This window comes from Podarcis melisellensis (genome assembly GCF_964234715.1).
Source record: "Podarcis melisellensis genome assembly, chromosome: 3".
NCBI classification, from domain to species: Eukaryota; Metazoa; Chordata; class Lepidosauria; order Squamata; family Lacertidae; genus Podarcis; species Podarcis melisellensis.
In genome coordinates, this window is record NC_138530.1 from 99,954,623 (window position 1) to 99,980,564 (window position 25,942).

At 42.1% G+C, this 25,942-nt stretch overlaps 1 protein-coding gene across 1 annotated transcript in view; it reads left to right on the forward strand.

Moving 5' to 3' along the window:
* The window catches only part of MCPH1 (microcephalin 1), a 107,842-nt gene extending 82,761 nt beyond the window's left edge, over window positions 1-25,081 (forward strand). Inside the window, exons 13-14 of the mRNA XM_081904727.1 lie at window positions 22,843-23,080; window positions 24,226-25,081. Of these exons, the coding sequence (XP_081760853.1) occupies window positions 22,843-23,080; window positions 24,226-24,284 (297 nt within the window). The 3' untranslated portion in view covers window positions 24,285-25,081. The remainder of the gene's footprint in view (window positions 1-22,842; window positions 23,081-24,225) is intronic.
* The last annotated feature ends 861 nt before the right edge of the window (window positions 25,082-25,942 follow it).

Consider the following 25,942-nt stretch of genomic DNA (forward strand, 5'->3'; position numbering starts at 1 on the left):
GCCAATAAAGTGAGATGAGCGCCGCAACCCCAGAGTCGGCCACAACTGGACCTAATGGTCAGGGGTCCCTTTACCCTTTACCTTTAATGGCAGCTCCACATACAGAGTATTTCAACAATCTGGGCTTGAAGTTACCAGTGCTTGGGACACTGTGGCCAAGCTGTTGCTGTTCAGGATGGCTGTAGTTGGTGTAGCAGCTGAAACACTTAGACACGCTTAGGTCAATTGATTTTGGATTAAAAAGAAATTGTGCTGTGTTTTCTCCAGAATGCAAGCCATTTTTGTTGTCGATGTTGAATTATTCCTTTCCTCCGGGTGAGATGGCATTTTGCCCTTGCACCAAGAGAGCCAAGTTCTCAAATATCCTTTGAGCTACTTGACAGAAATGTACAAGGATGCCCAAGAGAATGCACAAAGCAGCAGCAGAGTGTACACAAAGCCCCACTCTTCAAAAGAGAAGGGATGCAAGAACTCAGGAGACATCTTGGTGAGATGGCATCTGTTAAAGGCACTGCTTTTTTCACAGAGGTTAAAATAGTGCGTGCAGTTCCTAGCAGCATTGTCATGTTCTATAAACTGCATTAGCATTATTGCTATAGCAGGGATGCAGAATCCAGATGTTTGTGGACTTCAACTCCCATCAGCCCCAGCTGGCCAGCCAACATCTGGAAGGCCTCAGGTTCTCCTTTTCTGCCATGTTGCCCGTGGTCTATCAGTCCTTGTTGAATTCTGTCTCTTTCCCATCTCACTCTGTTTTAGCTGTATATCCCTTTGCACCTCATTTTCCTACAAGTGTGACAAGACCAAAGCAATTGCTTGTTTCTATTTCACATCAAAAACTGCAACTTTAACAAGATATGTCATCATACACAAATACTCTGAGGCAGTTAAATTGCTTTTCAGTATGTGGCACTGAAGAAGACTGTATGGTTAAAACATGTTTGGGCAATTGAAAGTTTTGCTTATCAGTAGTAGGCTGTTGTTACTCTCTCTTCTAAGAGCATTCCTTGTAATTTATCACTTGGTACATAAGCTGTTTTATCTTATTATCTTTTATCTTATTTCAAGGCAACTGAAAATGTGGTTTACCTATGTAAATCTGTTAATGTTCTACTCCCTTCTATCTTTTAATAACCATTGAATTTTATCATTGTGTTTCTCAGCTGTTTCTTCTTTTTTAAAAAATAGTTATATAATTAATAAAATTTGCATAATTTCATGGTCCTGACTTCTTGCATTGTGCTCTGGTGTTGGGTAGTCAGGAATTCTTATTACAGTATTTGTTTGATTCTAGTATCACTTTTGCATGGCTTTACTAGGGTCTGTTTCCATCTACTCAAGAGAGTTAAAATGCTGTAATCCTGAGGTTTACTGCTCCGTTCTTCTAAACTACAGCATTTGTTCAGATAGGCTAAAGCAAATCTGTCTCATCCTTGAATGTCTCCAACATTATCTTGCTAAATAAGTCCCATGGACTTTCCCTCCCAAAATACTTTCTTCACCTAAAAGGACTCACTGATTCTGGATATTTCCAAGTGGTGCACCTGACCTTTAACCCCTGCTAGTTTCAATCCCTTCACCTCATAAGGAAATCTCAGAACAGTTAGTCAATTGCTAGAGAAACAGGAGGTTTGCCTTGTTGTAGACTTCCCCTGTTTTCTTTAATCTCCTGCACACCTCTGAGTACTCCATATTAGTATTTATTTGTTTAAATATTCCTAGCAGTGCGGAATACAATGTACAGAATTACAATAAGATCAGTAAAAACATCAATAAATACTGGGCTGGAAAAATAATTCCTGTTCCAAATGCTGTTAATTAACTGGTGATTAATTAACGCTTATTGTCTGCATATATTTTAGCCATTTAGACATAGTGGCACAACTTTATGAATGTCTAGTAGGAAGTAAGGCACACTGTGTTACATGGGGCTTACTCCAAGGTAAATGTGTGTGGGATTGCAATTTAAAACATAGGGAGAAAGAAGTTTTGTAGCATTAAGCTTCTTGCAGTTGTTTGGATGCAGGTTATTTGTAATTTAAAAAAAAAATGTATTGCTTATGTATCTATATGAAACTATTATAACGCATTCCTGTTTTTAGATATGTTGTAAGCCACTCGGTGTAACAAGTGACATACAAGTCTAATAAAAATAAGATTCAGAATTGGACTAACAAACCTAAATATTTATTGCAATATGTAAAATGGGTCGAAATACATGAAACCGAAAAAAAATGAAAATTCAAAGCAACACTTTTTATGCTTCCCCTAATCGTCCCAAATTTATTTCTGGTTTAAAACAAAACTTACCCAACCGAAAGGTTTTGGTCCTTAGATTTAGAACAGATGGAGGAATGTACTTGAATGAGAAAACAAAGCGCTCTGTATTCAAAATAAATTTTAAGAATGTTAAATCTAAAAATCATTTGGCCAACATTATACAGAGCAGGGGTGGGAAGCCTTTTTAAACCAAAGGGTCATGTTCCCTCACAGGAAACCTTCCAGGGGCCGCATGCCAGTGGTGCGTGGCCAGAGCAATGGCTGTGGCTCCTACCTTTGTATAAGACGCCACATTTCAGCCACACAAACTTCATAGGTTTAGATGCATGTGCTCAGACACCTCTCTTTTCAGTCAGAATGGCACATTCCAAGCTGGTTGGTGGGGTGTGGGATGGCTTTGGAAAATAGGCATGGCAGGTAGGTAGGTAGGTAGGTAGGTCGATAGATAAATAGATAGATGATAGATAGAGATAGGTGATAGATAGATAGATGATAGATAGATAGATAGATAGATAGATGATAGATAGATGATAGATAGATAGATAGATCGATAGATGATAGATAGATAGATAGATAGATAGATAGATAGATAGATAGATAGATGATAGATAGATAGAGATAGAGATAGAGATAGAGATACGACTCTATTAAAAGGAACGTGGGTGGCACTGTAGTCTAAACCACTGAGCCTCTTGGGCTTGCCGATCAGAAGGTCAGCGGTTTGAATCCCTGCAACAGGTGAGCTCCTGTTGCTCTGTCCTAGCTCCTGCGAACCTAGCAGTTCAAAAGCATGCCAGTGCAAGAAGATAAATACGTACCGCTGCGGTGGGAAGGCAAACGGTGTTACCGTGCACTCTGGTTTCCGTCATGGTGTACCATTGCGCCAAAAGCGGTTTAAGTCATGCTGGCCACGTGACCCGGAAAGCTGTCTGCAGACAAACACCAGCTCCCTCAGCGTGAAAAGCTTTGACTGGACTTAACCGTTCTTGCAAATATAGAACTATTACAGGTTTTATTTTGTTAAGGTTAAGATCATTTTCAGTTGCTGTCGAAGCTGAGCATTATATTTTTGCATTTCTCCCCAGTCTGGTAGTTTATGCATTAGGTGCGATCCAAGGGCTTGGAAATACAGTGGTACCTCGGGTCACATACGCTTCAGGTTACATAAGCTTCAGGTTACAGACTCCGCTAACCCAGAAATAGTGCTTCAGGTTAAGAACTTTGCTTCAGAAATCATGCTTTGGCGGCGCGGCGGCAGTAGGAGGCCCCATTAGCTAAAGTGGTGCTTCAGGTTAAGAACAGTTTCAGGTTAAGAACGGACCTCCGGAATGAATTAAGTACTTAACCTGAGATACCACTGTATACAGAGGCTTCCCCAAGACTATCCATTGCACATGAAACACTTTCCACTACTTTTCATAACACATAGCAGGGCCGGTGCCTCCAAGAAACAGAATGAGGCAGCTGCCTCAGGAGGCAAACTCAGAGGGGTGGAAAGTGGCTAGAAAGGTGTGCCACGTCGTCTTCCTTGCAGCCCCTAAGCTCTGCTTGCTGCCCTGGCATGACCAGTGCGCCAACAAGGCAGCCTGTCTTGGGTGGCATGCTTCTCCCACCCCAGCAGGGTGTGGGCCCGGTTCTTTAGGTAGGGTGGGGAAGCATCAGTAGCGCATCTTGCCTCAAGTGCCCAAAGGTCTCTGCCCAGCCCTGGCACATAATTTTAGTTTTAAATAGGCCTCATTTCTACATTATGTGGTATATAACTGTATTTAGGTCATTTACTTTCTTGGGCTCCATGATCACTGCAGATGGTGACAGCAGTCACAAAATTAAAAGATGCCTGCTCCTTGGGAGAAAGGCGATAGCAAACCTAGACAGCATCTTAAAAAGCAGAGACATCACCTTGCCAACAAAGTTCCGTATAGTTAAAGCCATGGTTTTCCCAGTAGTGATGTATGGATGTGAGAGCTGGACCATAAAGAAGGCTGATCGCCGAAGAATTGATGCTTTTGAATTATGGTGCTGGAGGAGACACTTGAGAGTCCCATGGACTGCAAGAATATCAAACGTATGCATTCTGAAGGAAATCAGCCCTGAGTGCTCACTGGAAGGGCAGATCCTGAAACTGAGGCTCCAATACTTTGGCCATCTCATGAGAAGAGAAGACTCCCTTCAAAAGACCCTGATGTTGGGAAAGATTGAGGGCACAAGGAGAAGGGGATGACAGAGGATGAGATGGTTGGACAGTGTTCTCAAAGCTACAAACATGAGTCTGACCAAACTGCAGGAGGCAGTGGAAGACAGAAGTGCCTGGCATGCTCTGGTCCATGGGGTCACGAAGAGTCAGACACGACTAAACAACAACAACAACAGGCCATTTAGGCTGCAGTGCTAGCCTCACTTTTTGGGAGCAAGGCTCGGGCTGATCTGAACCAAAATAGAATTATTCTACAGTACTTTGCCTTCATGCACGCTACCTCTTAAACAGGTTTCAAGAGAGAGAAAACATGCAGTGTTTTGTACAGGCATGTTTAATGATGGATTTTAAAGTCCTTTCAAAGTACCGGTATTTGCCTTTTTAAGTTGTTTTGATTTCCAAACACCTCCATCTCCACCGCTTAGGAAGTCTCCCGTTTCAAGCTGGCATTCATGAATCAATCGGTATAAATACATGTTACCTCAACTCTGGAGTCACACGACTCATTAAAAACTGATGTCAGAGAAAATAAAAAGGAAGTGAGAAATTGGGTAAGAGGAATAAACAATGGTTTTAGAGCAAAGGACATTTGTGGCAACAGCAAAATAATTAGTTCCTGACATCTGTTTCCCTAACAGAAAAAGCAGTTGTATGTTAACCCCTTTATAAATGCAAGCAGTATGTTTGCAGAGAGTTCTGATATGGACGTACAAATAGTGAACACAGTTCCTATAAACTAAACTTCTCATCACAACAAGTTAATACCGCCCCCGGCCCGATTCTTATCAGCTGAGCTCTGGTTCAAAATGTTCTGATGTACTAAACGTGCCGCATTTGTATTGACCTTATTCAGTTCGGATGAAACCAAACTGACCATTTCCTCCCTCTGTTTCCTTCATGTTGAATTTTAGATTGTAAGCACTTCGGGGCAGAGCCTGCTTTGTCTGTGTTCCCCAGGTAACTCTGTTAATACTCAGGAGCTTGTTTTATCCACTCTGGCTCACACCCTAATGCATAACAGTCTTCTTTCACAGTGCCTAAAATCCAAAATACTGCCTGTAGTGCTCATATGTGCAATGGAGCTTTTCAGGAGACCCCTTCCCAACACAGCCATTCACAAGGTTTCCCTGGGGTCGTATTCAATCAGCCACTGATTGTAAGTTGTTTAAAACCTTTTCTTTTTTAAAAAAAAAGTGTGTGTGTGTGTGTGTGTGTGTTTTAACCCACCTTGGAAACTTAGGGTGAAGGGTAGGAAATAAAGAAACAATTCCATAGAATAAGGTCAGAACCTAAGTGGGAAGACCAGAATGGGCATCCTCAAAACAAAATACAGATAACCCATTTTAGTTTTCAGCATCCATTTATTTGCCCTTCTGCTTGACCTGCTATATGAAGTTTCCACATTTTATCCTAATGTCCCAGGTTCAGTCCCTGGCTCTGGGTAGAGGACCGGTAAACAAAAAACTCCTCCCTAAATCCCCAGAGGGCTACTGCCAGTCAGTGTAGCCATGTTAAATTGATCTAGGAAAGCCATGTGGTCTCATTTGGGATCAGGCAGATGCCTGCGTTCATTTAATGTTTGATATTTTACTAAGTTTTTATATATGCTGTAAGCCACCCAGAGTGGCTGGGGAAACCCATCCAGATGAGCGGGGTATAAATAATAAAATTATCATCATCATCATCAGTGTGCTCTACGCGGGGCTACCTTTGAAGGTGACCCAGAAACTACAACTAATCCAGAATGCAGCAGCTAGACTGGTGACTGGGAGCGGCCGCCGAGACCACAAAATACCGGTCTTGAAAGACCGACCCTGGCTCCCAGTATGTTTCCAAGCACAATTCAAAGTGTTGGTGCTGACCTTTAAAGCCCTAAACGGCCTCTGCCTAGTATACCTGAAGGAACATCTCCACCCCCATCGTTCAGCCCAGACACTGAGGTCCAGCTCCAAGGGCCTTCTGGCGGTTCCCTCACTGCAAGAAGTAAGGTTATAGGGAACCAGGCAGAGGGCCTTCTCAGTAGTGGTGCCTGCCTGTGGAACACCCGCCCATCAGATGTCAAGGAAATAAACAAGCATCTCACTTTTAGAAGACATCTGAAGGCAGCCCTGTTTAGGGCAGTTTTTGATGCTTGGTGTTTTATCATGTTTTTAATATTCTGTTGAGTGGGGTATAAATAATAAATTTATTGTTATTGTTATTATTATCATCATCACCATCACTATTTCTGGGCCCAACTGAGCCACGATGCACCAGCACAATAGATAACTATTTCATTGATGAGTAAAGAAAATTACATTAGTCCATAAACTACCAATTTTATTTTTGTGAGGTCTGAATTATTGCTGCTCTCACATACATGCATGTGTGAACATCGGCGTGTAGTACTTTGAACCCCCCAAGAGTTAAGTCTTGTAGCTCAAATCTAAACTCTCAGCTATTAATCCTGTTATCTGTGCACAATTCTATTAGAATCACAATATGGTAACAATAAACAATATTATTTAGCAAGAACGGTTTGGGTGAACACTGCAGGGTAGCTGGAATGTACCAAATAGGCCTCAGCAGGGAATGTCATGGTATTTGACCCAGTGTGAATGCAGCTGTTTCTGTGATGGGTATAGGACTCCTGGCAAAGGCTTCGCACACTCTCACTCTCTGTTTTGGTCTGTTTCAAATAATTTTTTATATTAGAAGAAAGAATGATAGAAAGGGTAATGGCTGTTGGCCTGAGCTCTCTTTGTTTATCGGAATGGAAAGTTACAGAAACATTTCCCAAACGGTTCTGACCTCATTCCAGTTTTTATGTATGTACAGAAAGTCACGAGGAGTGTAAATGTGAATTAGTACCATTTCTGTTGGATGCAGAGAACTGATAACTTTTATGGTCAATTAATATGTGAGAAGCTTATTAAGCCTTGTGAACTGCGGTTCTCACTGCAACTACTTCAACACTTTGTCCAGAGGGTCGGCCACAAGTCAGTGTGACCTTCAGCAGACCCTCCAAGTGACCCTATTTTTCAGGAATGGTCCCGGATTTACAGAAGCCGTCCCAGAACGTCCCTACTTTCATCAGAGAAGTGTTGAAGGGTATGGTAAAGGTAAAGGACCCCTGACCATTAGGTCCAGTCGTGGCCGACTCTGGGGTTGCGGCACTCATCTCGCTTTACTGGCCGAGGGAGCCAGCGTACAGCTTCTGGGTCATGTGGCCAGCATGACTAAGCGAACCAGAGCAGCGCACGGAAACGCCGTTTACCTTCCCGCCAGAGCGGTACCTATTTATCTACTTGCACTTTGACATGCTTTTGAACTGCTAGGTTGGCAGGAGCAGGGACCGAACAACGGGAGCTCACCCTTTCGCGGGGATTCAAACCGCCGACCTTCTGATCGGCAAGTCCTAGGCTCTGTGGTTTAACCCACAGCACCACCCGCCTGGAGGGTATGGTAGGACGTCCCTATTTTTGTTGGACAAATGTTGGAGAGGACATCTCTATTTTCACCAGAGAAATGTTGTTTGGTATGCCTTAGCCTCCCCAAAGGGTTAGCTAGCCCTAGGCTAGAGCAATCTGTACAGGTCAGAATCAGCATGCTGGGCCCTGTGTGCTTGTGGAATGCTATTCCATTTAGCTTTTAAAAAGTCAGATTTTCAGAAATGGGAGGGGGAATTCCAGAAGCCAAACATGGGGGAAAGGGGGAGGGTTTTTTGTTCATGACATTGTACAGGTGGCCCATAAAAAGTGTGTGAATAAAGCATGGATATTCCAAAGCACATGCGCAGCACTGAATCAAGCCGAAGGGCTGCACCACCATTCATATAAAGTAAAGGTGTGGGAAACCACATAGGTGCAGGTTCATATTTTAATATTTTCAAGTATAAAATATCTGAACAAATAAGGAATGATATGTGATAAATCCCAGTGCATTTCGAGTATCACTCTTCTTCAGCTGAGGAAGAAGGCTTGGCCAGGATCCAACCCATTATATTTAGCAGGGACAGTTTGGGTGAACACCGCAGGGAAGCTGGAAAGTACCAAAGAGGCCACAGCAGGAACTGTCATGGTATTCGACCCACGGCAAATGCAGCTAATTCTGAGATGGGTCTTTTGTTGGCTAAGCCATTGCTCCTTCTTTGTCTGTTTGAAATATTGTTATTATTTTAATTCTAGAAGCCCAAAAGATTGAAGGAAGGGGTAATTGGCATGAGTTCTTGGTGTATATTGGAACAGTAAGCAAAAAAAAAAAAGGTTCTCAGCCAGCCCAAAAGTAGACGGTCTCTATCTCATTTCAGTTTTTATGTTTATTTGGAAGCTTTAGTGAAATCCATATGGGGAATATAAATATTAATTACTGGTGTGTGCATTGAATTCAGAAAACTTAAACCTTGTAAGTTATGGCTAGTTAACGTATGAAGAGATGAGGTCCATGGAAAAAAAAGGATAGTCATGTTTCATATCAGGGATGTTGATCTATTGAGAAAAGAAGAAGCACTGATAGACAAACTCCAAACTCCTTCAACCTGCTACGGCGGCGGTTAGGCATTGGAATAATGTGTTTGTGGTGTGTGGAAGGGCTAGGTGTGGCCATCGCCTATGCCTTCAATTTTTGGGTATTCCGTTAAAGGAATCCGGCGGTCGTGGATCCTGTCCGATGCCTGTGTGGCGGGAGGCCATGGCACGACCCTCGGTGACATCAGGGGAGAGCTTATAGTTGGATTAGCATCAACAGGCTCCACCTTCTGGTGAATAAACCCCCTTTTAGACTCACCCATCTCCGAGTGGGTGGAGTCAACTGACGCGATCCAGTGCCTAAGCCAATACCTTTTCACTTGCTGTAATCAATAAAGTTGTGGCCTTTTCTTGCCCATTAACCTTATATTATGTGTCCGTGTGTCTTCATTCCACTAAGCGGGGATCGGGTCCTCGAACCACAATTACTTCCCGATGAATGACCCTCTAGAACATTAGGGAAAGTGATGAGGGGTGGGGTTGCATCAGCATCATTTTATTTTCCTTTTTTTATATATAGAATATTTATTAAAGTTTTACAAAGACATGAATACAAAAATACATGAAAAAATAAAAAATACAACATACAACATACAAAAGACAAAAAATAAGAAAAAATTAAAAACAAATCCGTTTTTTATAACTTTAAACTCATTAGCTTGTTTCCTTGACCTCCTCTCACCTCCCCTTTTTGTAATCCCATTTACATAATCAAATCAGCAAATCCTTGCCCTCTTTCATTTATCTTAACTCTATATCTTAACATATTATAACTCTATATTTCCATCCATTAACAATTCATTTTTGCATATTCTTATTAACTTTGTTGCTAATGCCACTTATTTTCAATCCAACATCAGTGTGATGTAGTGGTTAGGAGCGGTAGTCTCGTAATCTGGGGAACTGGGTTCACTTCCCTGCTCCTCCACCTGCAGCTGCTGGGTGACCTTGGGCTAGTCACACTTCTTTGAAGTCTCTCAGCCCCACTTACCTCACAGAAGTGTTTGTTGTGGGGGAGGAAGGGAAAGGAGAATGTTAGCCGCTTTGAGACTCCTGAAGGGGAGTGAAAGGCGGGATATCAAATCCAAACTCTTCTTCTTCTTTTTCTTAACATTCATTAATTTTACAGTGTTTCTGCAGATAGTCTTTAAATTTCTTCCAGTCTTCTTCCACCAACTCTTCTCCCAGGTCTCGGATTCTGCCAGTCATTTCCGCATCATTTTATTTTCCTTTCCTCAAAAAACATCACGCTCAAAGCGGCTTGCAACAAAAGAAACAAAGAATACATCTCAAGATCAACCATCGCTAGAACCATTTCATAATGGCTTGCTGAAACTGCAACATAACAGCAAATATAACATCCCAAAACAACATTTCAGTGCTACTGTATAAATATAACAATATTGCACTGACAACATTATACCTCCTGGCAACAGAAAAATAACAAGGGAGCTTAGCACCTTGCCTTTGTCTTGGTCCTAGAAACACTCGTCCCATGATGCTGCTCACAGTCCTTCTCCAGCAGCAGCTTCTTAGAAGACTTCCAAAAACAGGGAGTGGGGTAGCTGGGAACGCCCCTCCAACGATGTTGCAGGAAGAAGGGGGAATCTGCAGAAAATCATCTTTCCCCTCCTTCCTCCAGCAGCAGCCTTCACTGCATCTAAGTCCCTTCAGTGAATGCAAAGAGCAATTCATAATAATAATAATAATAATAATAATAATAATAATAATAATAATAAAATTATTATTATTATTATTATTATTAATAATAATAATAATAATAATAATAATAATACCCCACCCATCTGGCTGGGCTTCCCCAGCCACTCTGGGCAGCTTCCAAAAAAATATTAAAATACTGTGATACATCAAACATTAAAAGCTTCCCTAAAGAGGGCTGCCTTCAGATGTCTTCTAAAAGTCTGGTAGTTGTTGTTCTCTTTGACATCTGGTGGGAGGGCGTTCCACAGGGCGGGTGCCACTACCAAGAAGGCCCTCTGCCTGGTTCCCTGTAGCTTTGCTTCTCGCAATGAGGGAACCGCCAAAAGGCCCTCAGCGCTGGACCTCAGTTTCCTGGTAGAACTATGGGGGTGGAGACGCTCCTTCAGATATACAGGACCGAGGCCGTTTAGGGCTTTAAAGGTCAGCACCAACACTTTGAATTGTGTTCGGAAACGTACTGTTTCAGTTTTGCCGAAGACGAGCCTGATACCAGCCCGTTGTCTTTGAGGAGGTGTCGGATAATAGGCAAATCCTGTCTTGAATTGTTTTGTTCTTCAATGGCTGTTTTACACATGTGGGTCACCACTTAGTATTGCAGTCATTGGCAAAGAAGCGTGTTTGAGCTCATCTCTCCAGCTCACCCTGATGAGCACATAATAATAGAGAACTTTTCACTGGCAAGTAGCAATAAAAAAGTTGATAGTATATATGCATGGGTAAGCATGAATTCGTCTTCACTTGACAGTGGGTTACATCCCAAGCTTTGAATTGTGTGAGATCTGAATTTTTGGCCCATCTCATGGGGTAGAAGTATTTTGAACCAATGCAAGTTAAAAACATAAGAAGAATAGAATTGTAGAGTTGGAAGGGACTCTTGAGGATCATCTGCTCAAAGCCCCTGCAATCCAGGAATATGTAGCTGGCCCATATGGGGATCGAACCTGCAGCCTTGGCATTATCAGCACCACGCTCTAACCAACTGAGCTATCCAGAACACTGCTGCATCACACCAAAGGCCCATCTAGTCCAGCATGTTGTTGTTCTCATAGTGTCCAAGCAGAAGGTGGTGGAAGCCAGCCTGAAAGCAGGCCTTGAGCACAAACAACGCCCTCCCCATTTTCGGTTCCCCAGCAACTAGTGTCCAGAGACTTACTGCCTCCAACACAGCAGCTAGTAGCCTTTGAATCTCCATGAATTTCTCTAAACTCACGTACGCTTGTAAAAGGCTTTCATAGATTAGGTTCATCAATTCCAAAGACATCCTCCTGAAAGTGTGTTTAGGATTGCAGCCTTCGCTTGTATTTGGAGCTTATATTTTCTGAGAATTCTCCGGAAAAACAATCTCTCAAAGGACCTGTTGATGGCATTCTACCATTGCACTGTGGAGAGCGTACTAACTTATGGTCTGTGCGTGTGGTTTGGGAGCTGCACGGCCAGGGAAAAAACAATGCTATCCAGGGTTGTAAAGACTGCAGAGAGAATTATTGGGTGCACTCTTCCCACCTTAGATCAAATCTATGCTGCCAGGTGCCATAAGAAAGCGGCAGAGATAGCACATGATAGTACGCAGTGGCGTAGCGTGGGTTGTCAGCACCCGGGGCAAGGCAAGTAATTTGCGCCCCCTAACGCGTGGATTTGCGCCCCCTAACCCTAACCCCCAGATGTTGAGCCCGGTGCGGCTGGCCCCCCCTGCACCCCCCACGCTACGCCACTGATAGTACGCACCCCGGAAATTATCTCTTTCAGCTTCTGCCTTCTGGAAGAAGGTATAGGGTTATAAAAGCCAGGACTCGCCGCCTGAAAAACAGTTTCTACGCTAATGCAATTCTGGTTCTAAACGCAGCATAAGGGGTCTCTGTAGTATAGTGTATTTTAAAATGGGGTTTTAGAGTTTTTTGGGGAGTTTTGAATGTTTTATGTAGTTTTATGTAGTTTTTATATAGTTTTATGTAGTTTTTATGTAATTTTAATGTAGTTTTTCAATTTCATTGTTCCGCAAGGGACAATGACAATAAAGATATCGTATATATAATATAATAGTGCTGTGGTTAAATCAACTGCACTTCACTGTTTGTGTAACTTTTCGCATCAGTCTGTTTGAGAAATGACCCTTCTTTACTTTGATTTTTTTTAATTTTACACTTGGCATTATCTTCAAATGTCAAAGCAGTATGTGTTAAAGCTTCTGATACAAAATGTGTGAAGATGAGTGTTTATCTTTTGGGTCGAATCCTGATTCCTTGGTTCTTTTAATAGCTTATATTCCACAATTTACTGCTGCTTTAGATAAACAGCTGGAGAAACAGACCTTCAGAGCTTACTATTTATAGTTGTCTTAAATCTTACAAGAGAAAAACCGTGGTTCGTTAGTGTTAGGCAGCTGTTTAGGAATCTTTATTGGCTCTTCCTTATCATTCATTTATAGTAGTATATCTAGCAATAAAAATGATCATAAATCTGCTTTGCATATTATGCGGACAAAATTGATTCCACCCCCCCCCCCTTAAGATGTTAGTCCTGTTTTATATGGAAGGGAGAACTGCTGAATATTTAGACTAGAAATCTGCCTCACGCTATAAATGTTCGCATATCTGTTGGACACTCACAAGTTTTGAATGGACAGAATTTCAGCTGTAAGTCTTTAGAGAATTTTTGCCCCAGAAACTTATATGTTAAAATTCTAGACGCAAAGCTAACTTGCATTCCTTGTTCTATAATAATAATAATACACACGTTCAACACACAAAGGGGGTTATTCTGTGGCAATTAATTATTCCTGTTGTTTCTGCAAGGTGCACAGAGATGTTTTCCAGCCCAAGACAGGAAGAACATTCAACAAATGCCTCTTCTCACTCACTGGCGATAAACAATGCAATCATGATAATGAATTTGCTGCCTCCTCCTGCCCAACGATGTTCTAATGTCCTATGTGAAGAGACATACGCACAAACCAATAACAGCTCTCTTTATTTCTTCCCAAAGATTATATAGCCCCATCTATATGCAGTTATTATTAATTATCATTAATTTCTTGAGCCTGCCCTACACCCTGAGGTCCCAGGGCAGCTTACAACAAATTAAAATACAAAGAATTGCATTTCTAAGGCTGCTCATATAAGGTCTTGAGTGTATTCCTCTTGTTAGCCCTAAAACCTGCTACCTATCAGTTTCAGGCGATGACAAATTTTGTATTCTGAGCTGATTATTTTCCCTCCCCCACTTCCTTCCATGCATCCCACCCATAGTTAGCTAGTATGAGGACCACTCATTTTCATTTGCTTGCCTTTTCACGGCTCCCGGCATTTGCAGGAAGCAGATTTATCTTTCTGTTTGGCATGTTTATTAACATGGGCAGGATTCCTGTGCCTGGCAGGGGCTTTGCCTAATAAACCAGGGAGCAGCTCTTGGGTGTGTTCAGCACATATCTCCTCTGCATTGTGGGGCATGTGGAGACGTGGATCAGCCCAGTCCATTCAAATGAATGGGCAAGCCATTTGTGCTTGAAACAGTAAATTGGATTTGATAAAAACAGTACAGGGGGCAATCTTTTTGCGTGCATCAATTGACGCATGGCCACCGATGTGTGGGTCCTTTTGGACCTGGAAGAGGGTGGAATGGAGGGGGCGAAACGGGGTGGAACTGGGGCAAAGCAGGCTTGTGCGCACTCTGTCGACATGTGCGGGGGCCAGGAACGGAACCCCCAGTCAAAATGGTTCTCGGCCTATACAGTGGTACCTCTGGTTGCGAATGGGATCCGTTCCGGAGGCCCGTTCGCAACATGAAAAGAGTGCAACCCGCAGCAGCGCGTCTGCGCACACGCGGGTTGCTGTTCGCCACTTCTGCACATGTGCGTGATGTCATTTTGTGCTTCTGCACATGCGTGAGCAGCAAAACCTGGAAGTAACCCTTTCCGGTACTTCCGGGTCGCCGCGGGACGTAACGTGAAAGAACATAACATGAAGCGGACATAACATGAGGTATGACTGTACAGTGGTACCTCGGGTTAAGAACTTAATTCATTCTGGAGGTCTGTTCTTAACCTGAAGCTGTTCTTAACCTGGGGTACCACTTTAGCTAATGGGCCGCCAGAGCATGAGTTCTGTTCACATCTTGAAGCAAAGTTCTTAACCCGAGGTATTATTTCTGGGTTAGCAGAGTCTGTAACCTGAAGCGTCTGTAACCTGAGGTACCGCTGTACTAGTTTTGCCATATTTTGAAAAGCTTCTACTTTTAGCTATAGATCTCTAGGACGACTCTCATTCTACACACCCATGAAAAAGAGAACATGTCCTACAAAAAGAGGACATATGGCAACCCGAACTAGCTCAAACAGTGTAACATTCACTCAAATTCAAGTGCTTGAAGGCTCCAGTGCTACAGACACATATCAGTGTCCCTACAGTGGGACTTGCTTCTTAATAAATATGTGTAGGGCGATTGCTTTTATAGCCAATTATTTTATTTTATTTTCCCCTGCTGTGTTATCATTTGACTTCAGAAAAACACATATTTAAACCAGCAGTGTTTTGGTTCCTGAATGTGATAGATTGTAAAATTCAAAACAAAGATATTTGCACATTCTTCCTTGCTTTATGTTTTCAGGTGTTATCTTTCCAAAAAAAGTTAGATTGCTGGGCTTGATATCTTCTTCTTTCATCTATTGATGGTAGAGAAGTGTGTGAGAAAGCTGCTCCCGAGAGAGAAAAAGCTTGTGATCCCTAAAACCACCCATCTCGTCCTATCCCTGAAAGGGATTCAAAGACCTTGCATTGTACTAGATCATCTATTAGGAGGGTTCGCGTGTTACATTCAACAATAGTTGAACTGTACAAATCAACAAGTATGCACTCTTTCACACAACACTTGAACATTTGTAGAAATGAGTGCAACATGTGAATGAACTGGTGGTTTTGTAGCAGTAGCGGTTGCAATTGCATTCCCTATAGCTTTGCTTTTAAAAGAATGTGCCCCCAACCGCCACTTAAACCTGAAAGGAAAGTGACAATTTGTTCATACACCATGATTGCAATGTTATTTTTTTAATATACTCTACCTTGTATCCCTCCCCCTGCCCAGTTTAGTAAATGCAGTGTTCTGGTTAAAATGACTGACTATAGATCACTCACTCTCTTCCCTTTGGACTCTTCCACTCATCCTCTCAGTATGTTGTTTGTTTCCCCCATGCACCCCCTTTCCTTTCCTTCCTTCCCCTCTGTCTATTGTTTCCCACCTGCTGTGATTTACATCGGTTTGTGTCCCCTGGTATCCTACTGCTGATGCAAGCTTATTTCATTGAGTGGACGCTTCCATCAGTGGAACAGGGAAGGCTGTGATTTTTGCCAATCTACCTTCCACCTGCCACTAATGCTTTCCCAAAGGGCCATCAAACCCTCTGAAGCCCATTGGTGGTGCAGAGGGAGAAGGAATCAAACGAAAATCACCTCCATCCCCGTGTATGGGAAATGCATCCAGAAGAAAAATGTATCGAGGAGCTAGTGATCTGACATGGTTACCCTTCCTGTCTCTGTTCCTTCCCCCTCCCTTGGTCTTGTGAAAATTTTTGATGGTGTGAGAACAGTCTTTAATGTCCCAAGAATGTGGGGAGGAGGCGAGGCCCCACACACAGCTGCCTTAATCAGTTTTGGAGGATAATGCTAGGTACCTTCTTTGATGTTGGACATTGTTTTGAGAAAGTGGGGCGTTGGGAGGGGGTGGCTAATGGATGATCTGCACGTCGCCAGTCTTGGAAGCCACACTGGCTATCTATAAAATCGGACGGTTTGGGCAGAGTTTCTTTGAAGCTCGCGCAGGGGCCAATCGGCCACAGGGCCGTGCAAACTGAGGCTACCTGGGGGAGTCGCTTTGCTGCTTCTTGAGGGCTTGCTTCAATCTTCTCACTCAGTTGTGTATTTTATATCACTTCTGAACCACCTTGCCTTTGGCAAGACACCCCGGTCTGTTGATGGAGACCCCTGCTGCCTCTAAGAGCTTCCTATCAACAGGGTCTTAGGGGCTTTTGTCAACATGTGATGAAAGATGCCTCTTGGAGCAAAGACCAGTATATGGCCTACTCAGTTCTGTAAGTCGGTGTATCGCGTTTCTGGTGCTGTATAATAAACGGTTTACCTTTATAAAGTGTTCTGGGAGCATCTCTGCCTACTTAAAGCAGAGGTAGCCTATGCCATTGCCTTCAGATGTTGTGGAATGCTGTCAGCCACCATGACTAATGCTCAGGGATGATAGGAGTTAAAGTTCACAACATCTGCAGGGCGCCATGTTGGCTACACCTATTCTAGACCTTCCATATGGCAAAAGTCATTTTCTCTTCAAATTCAATAAGAGTATTCACCAGTGCAGTGTTCTTTCAGATGTTTGCTACGTCTGTGATGAATGATGCTTGTTTTTCTGGGCTCTTTAATTAGAGTGTTTCTACATTTGCCAAAGAAAATGTTGGAAGGCAGACAAAAACTGAAAATTATTGATGTAATAGCTTATTTGTAAAGGAAACTGAACTTGTTTGGTATTTTATTGAAACAGGAAGTTCAGCAATCCGTCCGCAGGACTAACAAAAAATTCTCAGGTGCTGGTTGAGTCATCTGTTGTTGAGCGTAATCACATTCTCTCCTGATTTGCTTTTAAAGTTCGGTGCAGTTTTTTAAGGAAGGAAATTAAGCGTGGATTTGTAAATCTGTCTTCTAAGAGCTGCCAGCTGAAATAATTCAGCACTGTAAGCACCATGTTGTATGGATTTCTGCTAGTCCTTTCTGTTTTAATAAATGCCAGGATTCTACAGGTTTTCAAGTTTTTTTGGGGGGGGGAGGTGGAATTGCAAAGAATGCAAGGATTGGCTTTAAACTAGACGTCGAACTTGAAGTTTGAAGCTGGTTCTTAATCCTTTGCCAAAACTCATGTTTATTCATGTTGACCTTGATGCCATTGTTTCCCAACAGCCTCCAGTATTGAAAGACCTGTTCTCATTCGTTGCATGTCACTGTAGATGTAGTTTTAGCAAGAACATCTTTATTCAGAGAAGTAGCTGAATGACTTCAGCCTTTAGCTTTGAATCTGAAAACTTAAGGAAGGTGAACCTATGGTGGCTAAGACCATCCTAAAGCATGAAAAAGTGGGGTATGGAGTTTTTTAAAAAGTTATTTGTAGATTCCCAAGAGGATGGTGTTCCCTTCCCATCACTTATTCTAACATTTGCAGCACAAATGATGCCTGAAATAAAAAGAAAATGTTTGGCACACTACGAGGTACTGTTAGGCGTCTTAATGGCATCTCGGCTAAAATTAAAGAATAAAGAATGTACCCGGACTGTGCTTTTAATAATTGTAGTTTGTTTTAGATAGAACAGAAGGTCTAGCATAATGAGTATTTTTGGTTAATAAAACAAAGTGCAGCTCTTAATGTAGTATTCCATTTATGATGAACTTTGGGAAAGAAATCTTTGGGGAGCATGTTTGCCAGGCTTTCGCTTTCAACAATCTCTCTGATAACTGTTATTATTGGAATAAAAGCTCTTTCAGTTTCAGTGCACCACAGTAATAAACAAACATACAAATGTTGTGCGGTAAGGCAAAGGCAACACTGAAAAGACCAAAAAAAGAGGGTTTCTTCATTAGAAAGAAGCTCCCTCACAATCGCCATACGAATTCTGAATTCATATATAGCTTTTAGAAAATCACTTTCATCTAGAATATAGGCACACGTACTTCCTTCTGGTAGAAATTGTATTTGCTATGCAGGAAAAAGTGATTCAGACATTTTCAATATGAAATTGAAAATTTGCCAGACAATAGATTCATCTGCCAAACACTTTCGCAAAGCATTCCCACTGGAAGGTTGTATTTCAGACAATTATTGAAATTAACTTTTCTTATCAGTGTGTGAGTATTAAGGCTTATCTTGCAACATACAGTGGAAAGGCACATTTTAGTTAAATTGTCCATGCTCTAGTTTGTGCTCCGTCCCCTTTTTTCTAGGGCATGGAACATAACTTGAATGATACAAGCAAAGAGAGGCAATAACTAAGGAGGAAATATACTTAATATAGCACATTAGTTTTCGACTGGTAATGGAAAAAATGGTGGAACAGCACTCTCACAGAGAAGGTCTCTGAAGTGTCCCATCTTTCTTTCTGTCTTTCTTGTAATTTGTGATGGCCTTCATCATGCATGTAAAACATGCACAATAATAATTTTGGGTATCATACATAGAATATCATACAAACAAAAAGTTGGCCTGATTTTCAGTCCGTGGGTATGCTACTGAAAAGATGCTATTTCGCAAGTCACTTTACTGGTCACCTTGGAATGACCACCAGACAGGGATGCTACAAGTTGAAAGAGGGTTGGTGGCGGTGGTTGTTGTTTTCGAAATTATAAACTTAGATATGTATGGGCAAGTGGACTCGTAACTTCCATGGGCATTTAATTTTGCATGTGTTTTTTTGAACGTGGGTGGAGGGCACCTCACAGGAAACTAGACTTTTCTGTCTGGATTTTCAGTTTTTTAAATATGGCAGCCCTAGCAAACCTACTCTTGTTGATGTCACCTTTTCAGGTGTTCATAGTAGGTGCAATATGGGAAAGGGAGCCTCATGCCCTGACCTACAGGTATTCATTAACATGTGTGTGAGAGTTCTCACAGCTAGAAGAATGGAAGTAGTTTAAAACACTAACCTAAACTCATATATATATATATATATATATATATATATATATATATATATATATATATTTGCTTTCGTAGATTTTCACGGGTACAGGAATGCAGGTTTTGGTGTCCTCGGGTGTCTTCCCGTGTAAAAGTTGGGGTGTCTAGGCGACGTTTCGACGAGGTCTCACTCGTCATCTTCAGGCTGGTGCTTTCGGCTTCTTGTTACTGGAACAGAGCAGGATCTCAGTGTTTGAGTTCCTATAAATACTGTTGAGGGGGTGTGGTGTATAGCCTCCAATGTTCTGGGCAGAGAGGAAGTTCCCAGGCTAGTGTGCCTTTTCTTCTTTTGTTCCTTAATTACTTGAGGGATATCTTGAGTGATTTCTTGAGTGATATCCTGAGTACCACTTAGGTGGGTCATTAGGTGTGGATTAGTTGCTAAAGTCTTTGTGTCTTGACCTCTTGAACTTTGTGAAGAGTTTTTCTGAGAAGATGGCTGTACTGCACTTAGTTGTGCTCTGGCTTGGCTTCGTGTATAGGGGCGAGCTGTGGTTTTGTGGCCTGTGTCAGCCAGATCTGTGTAGGGATTGCAGGGGGGTGCAGCATCCGGAGGTGCCACCATGGTTTGGCTACTGGATGGTGTCTGTAATTTATCTGTGGAGAGGGTCCGGGTTTGGGTCTGGTGTGGTTGATTGGTGATGGCGTTCTGTGTGCCTCTGGATCTGGTGTCAGTTTTTGTGGGGAGGGCTAATTTCCAGATGTCTGGCAAGCGGGATGTGTCGTCACGCTTGTTCATGTTGTGAGGGTGTTTCTCTATCTCGATGGCTTCCATGATTATTCTCTTGTGGTGATGTTCCATGTTAAAGAGCAATTTGGAATCTGCAAAATTAATTTTGTGTCCTGTTTCTTTCATGTGTTGGAAAAGAGAGGAAGTTTTTTCTTCTTTTTTGACGGCATTCTTGTGTTCTGCGATACGTGCATTTATTCGTCTGTTTGTTTGTCCAATGTACGTGGCTGGGCAGACTTTGCAGGGTATTTCATAGACCCCTTGGTTTTCCAACTGGATTTTATCCTTGGGGTTTCTGAGGATATTGGCTATTTTTTGGTTGGTGCAAAAGGCTGTTTTGATATTGTGTTTATGGAGGATTTTGCTAATTTTATCTGTAGTGCCCTTGATATAAGGAACAAAAGAAGAAAAGGCACACTAGCCTGGGAACTTCCTCTCTGCCCAGAACATTGGAGGCTATACACCACACCCCCTCAACAGTATTTATAGGAACTCAAACACTGAGATCCTGCTCTGTTCCAGTAACAAGAAGCCGAAAGCACCAGCCTGAAGATGACGAGTGAGACCTCGTCGAAACGTCGCCTAGACACCCCAACTTTTACACGGGAAGACACCCGAGGACACCAAAACCTGCATATATATATATATATATATATATATATATATATATCCGTATTTTTCGCTCTATAAGACGCACCCGACCATAAGACGCACCTAGTTTTTAGAGGAGGGAAACAAGAAAGCAACGCAAAGCCTCCTGAGCAAAGAGGGAGGAGTGCTCCCTCTTCGCTCAAGAGGCTTTGCGTGGCTATCCCTGAAGCCAGAAGAGCAAGAGGGATCTGTGCGCACCGATCCCTCTTGCTCTTCTGGGATAGCTGCGCAGCCTGCATTCGCTCCATAAGACGCACACACATTTCCCCTTACTCTTTAGGAGGGGGAAAGTGTGTCTTACAGAGCGAAAAATACGGTACTTGATTGCTGCTCCATTGATTTAATGGAGCAAGGAAGCATACATTTTGATTGCTTTTAAATGTGAACAGTTTCTGTAGAAACTGAAGTGCCGTGTCTCTTTCAAAGAATCTGATTGCCAATTCCAGTTTCAAATGGACAACTCGCCCCATAGGCTCTGTTCATAATCTCAGCACTAGCCATTCCAGCTGTGCAGCATGTAAGTATTTAAATGCACAGCAGCCCTTGACATCATGGTTTAGAACTTTTCCTCTCTGGCATTTCCTGATTTTACATCTTTATTGTGAAACATAAAATAGAAGCCATTTCTTTTTCCTTGTTCAATTTCCTTGTCTACTCGAGTACATTGCCAGTACCACTGGAACCACTGTGAAAACAAAATGACTTTTTGTTACGACCACAACAAATAAAAGCTTTCAGGAACAATGTTGAACAAGCCGGAATACAGCAGGCCCTTTAAATCATGTCCTCCAAAATGTGTAAAACAGCAGGATTACAAAGCAAGTTACATTGTGTGTATGTTCTTTCTAACAAACTCTGGCTCTTGCTGGCTTTTAACATAAACAGAGCTTGTCACTTCTAATCAGCTTCAGGTTGGAAGCTTTAGCGCCGCAAAAGCGATGGGACAATTTTAGCACAATCTGGTTTGATTATTAATTTTAGATAAAGCAAAGCTAGATTAATGTCTCTTGCAGATTGTTTTATTTCTCTTGGATTTTGCTGATTAGCTTAAATGTCTCTAAAGGCAGAGAAATGCTATTTCGAATAACTGAAAAGTGTATAAATTGTATTTATCCTGAGGAGGTTCTAACATTTTAAAGAGTGTGTACGTTGTCCATGTTAACTTACGTGTTTAACTCGGGGTTGGAAAACCTATGACTCTCCAGTTGTTTTTGAACTTCAGCTCCCAACACCACTGGCAGCCACCAACCATCACAACATCTGGAGGCCTACCCCGTTAACCGTTGATACGTGCACTGGTACTAACCATGGTTTATATACTAACAAGTATTCCCAGTATAGTATCTCAGGGCGTTATGCATGGTTCTTTGCCTCTTTTTCAAAATATAGTCCGGCCCCCCACAAGGTCTGAGGGACAGTGGACCGGCCCCCTGCTGAAAAAGTTTGCTGGCCCCTGACTAACACATTAGCTCCATCCACCTAAGGAATTTGTTAGCATTTGTGTTGTATTTGCATTGCAAATGTATTTCACAAAGAATAAATGGTATTGGGGAAGAAGTTGGCAGTTGGTTATTCTCTTGGTTGATTCTTTGACTTAGAACCTGGGAGTGTGGCGACTTCGACACTGCCTGGAGGTTTGCGAGGAGAGGCAAACAATCCTATCTTACCTGGGGGTAAAATTCATCAAGTGCAGGGGAATATACTCCTGAGCAAACACATTTTGTACTGATTTATTTATTTATTTTAAAAAGAGGGCATTTTGGTTCATTTAAATAAATATCGCTGTGTGTAAAATGTTTTTTTAAAAAAATGGGTTGATTAATATCAATGTTGTCCTGACTTTGTTTTCTAAAAACAAAGTCCTATGGATCTCTTCTAGTCTTAGGTATGAGACTTTGGTATATAACTATCGCACTTATATCTCGGTTAGCTTTAACTCTAAGACTCTGCATTGGTAGACTTCATGTGCACGTGAGCTGTTATGTGCAAAATTCAGTTTCTAAAGAGTGCATCAGAATAGTTCCTTTTTTCTCTTCAAACAGATCTGCAGATTTCAGCGCTACCTTCCAAATAGAGAAGTTCACCAGAAACTCTTTTCAAATCATCCTGCAATGTTCATATCTCCTGCTAGTCAACCACCCTATAAGAAACTATGTGAGCTGGTGCAGCTTTGTGGGGGAAAAGTGTGCAAAACTCTTCGTCAGGCTAAAATCTGCATTGGAGAATACAGGGTTAGAAATAATATGGACATACAGTGTTTATCCGAAAAATGGATTCTAGGTAAGTGATCTGATTATTACTTTTTAACATAAAACCATAGCTGTGTGTGCACTTAAACGTAAGCAAATCTGCACATCATCCACTCCCATGTTAACATGCCAGTACACAATACGCACATAGAGCTGTCTCACAAAACTAGTTCTTCCTATGCACAAGAAATGATGATCCCTGCTCATCAATCGCACACAAGTCCTCCATATTTTAAGGGAAATGTGAATGTGTGAACTTGACAGTGCATAGATATTGCTTTTCTTATTTCAATATCCATAGTCAAACACCTTCCATTTTCTTTGTGCATAAAAATACCTCTGACTATATCCACATAACACTTCAGCCCACAACGACATTTCCCCATCTGATCACACATGTGTGTGTGGCAAAGAAGAAGCCATGCCTGCTGGCACTTAGGAAAAACTGACTGTGTGACCCAACTGCTGCTATTTGAACTGCCTACCAGTCTAGTTGGGACGCGGGTGGCGCTGTGGTCTAAACCACAGAGCCTAGGGCTTGCTGATCAGAAGGTTGGTGGTTCGAATCCCCGCGATGGGTTGAACTCCCGTTGTTTGGTCCCAGCTCCTGCCCACCTAGCAGTTCGAAAGCATGTCAGAGTGTAAGTGCTAAATAGGTACCACTCTGGTGGGAAGGTAAACGCCGTTTCCGTGTGCTGCTCCGGTTCGCCAGAAGCGGCTTAGTCATGCTGGCCACATGACCCAGAAGCTGTCTTCGGACAAACGCCAGCTCCCTTGGCCTATAGAGTGAGATGAGCGCACAACCCCAGAGTCGTCTGCGACTGTACCTAACGGTCAGGGGTACCTTTACCTTTAACTTACCAGTCTAGCTGCATTACTGAGCCTACCTATCCCTACGCATTTATGTGCATGGAAATTATGAGTGGGCCTTACACTGTTCCACTTTCTTCTCAGTGTGTATAAAAGAATATTCAGACTGAGGAATCCTACAGTTATCTGAATGCAGGATCTCCTTTTAGCTCAGTCTTGAACCTACTAGGCCAGGTGGGTTCAACATCCAGGCTGAAAGGTGATTCTCCCATTCAGTGTGCAAATAGATCTCCCAGTTTAGTGTCTGCTTCTATGCAAATCTGTTGGTCCGCTCTAAATAATATCCTTCATTTCCCATCCCCACAGATTCAGTCACACAGAACAAGATCTGTCCGCCTGAAAACTACAAATTTCAGAGTAAGTAAACAACACCAGAATCTTTGGACTTCATCTAGCAAACCGAGCAATAAATACTTCCCACTTCATAAATGTAATGAAACATGCTTACTTTTTTAAAAAAAAATGCAAGAACCTTCAACGTTGAAGTGGCAAAGGACATCTAAGCCCTACACTCAGTCTGTCCAAAGATATGTGAATGAGCATCACACAGATGTAAAGCCAAACAGCAATGTGGTTTCACAACCATGTTAGCGTCACAAACGCTACAGTGGGCTGCAAATAGATACTTTTGTTTATGAAATCAAAGCCTATAAAACATGAAGACGGGGTAGATGAATTTCTAACTTTGCCAATATTTTTGCTCTTTATGCATATAAAATTTTATTTTCTCCTTTCATACAAATGGCAATAGAAGACTCTCTGCAAACGAGGAACCACCTTTTACAGACAAGTATATGAACCCCTTTATTAGGAAACTTGCTGCCAAGATAGCAATATATCATGGACTGAAATAGAAATAAATAAAAAGTGGCATGTGAACACATGGTTCCCAGTAAAGAGCAGAATATGGTATCAAAAATTATTCTTAAAAGTTTGTGTATCATGATCTCCTAGCCCTCTCATAAATGTTTTATGCACAAAAACCTGTCATCACTAATTTATGTAACCCAACATACCAAATTGATTTTCTCATAAGTTGTCTTGAAATGAAATTTCAAGTCATGTACAGTGCAACCTCCTGGGACAAATGTTCATTTTTATTAGGTGCATATGTAACAGACTTTACAGTGGGAGAATAATAAAGATATATACAACAAACGTATTTCAATGACGGAGACTGGTCGTCTTTGCTTTAAAAAGACATTTTCTACTCACTCGATAGCTCTGTCAGGTTTTATGCATGCAGCTTCTTTGTTAAACAGCTCTGATTTTAGCCAAATGCAGGAACATTTGACAAATTGGGAGTCACCAGAGTTTACACTGTTGGCACATGAGTGAAGAGCTTTTCTAATATATATGCAGTGGTACCTCGGGTTAAGAACTTAATTCGTTCTGGAGGTCCGTTCTTAACCTGAAACGGTTCTTAACCCGAGGTACCACTTTAGCTAATGGGGCCTGCTGTACAGCCGCCGTGTGATTTCTGTTCTCATCCTAAAGCAAAGTTCTTAACCTGAGGTACTGTTTCTGGGTTAGAAGAGTCTGTAACCTGAAGCGTCTGCAACCTGAAACATCTGTAACCCAAGGTACCACTGTATATATTTGCAAAGATACTCAGAGATCCTTACAAATAAAAATCTCCTTCTGCAGGGAATACTTGGCCCATTTCACACATCGCTCAGCAAGAAACCAGGTTTGTTGCCAAGCATACATGGCGCTTTAGCCAATCTTAACTCCGTATTGACTGCATCTGTGTAACTCGTGCGTTTTAAAAAATACTGGTTTGTTGCATTCACACTTTCGCATCCTTAAAAATGCAGTATATGAAAAGGTTCTTGGTTCTCTCCTGTAGATGGAGAAATTTGTGGAAACATTAATCTGGAATGCATAATCTTGTCACCCTCTTCTGTGCTTCCCTGGGAGGGGGGCACTACAGTGGAAAGCAATATTAAGGAATGTTCTTTGGCTACAACTCTCATCCATCGCTATGGGCCATGCTGGCTGGGATGGGTGTTTTGGCTAAGTG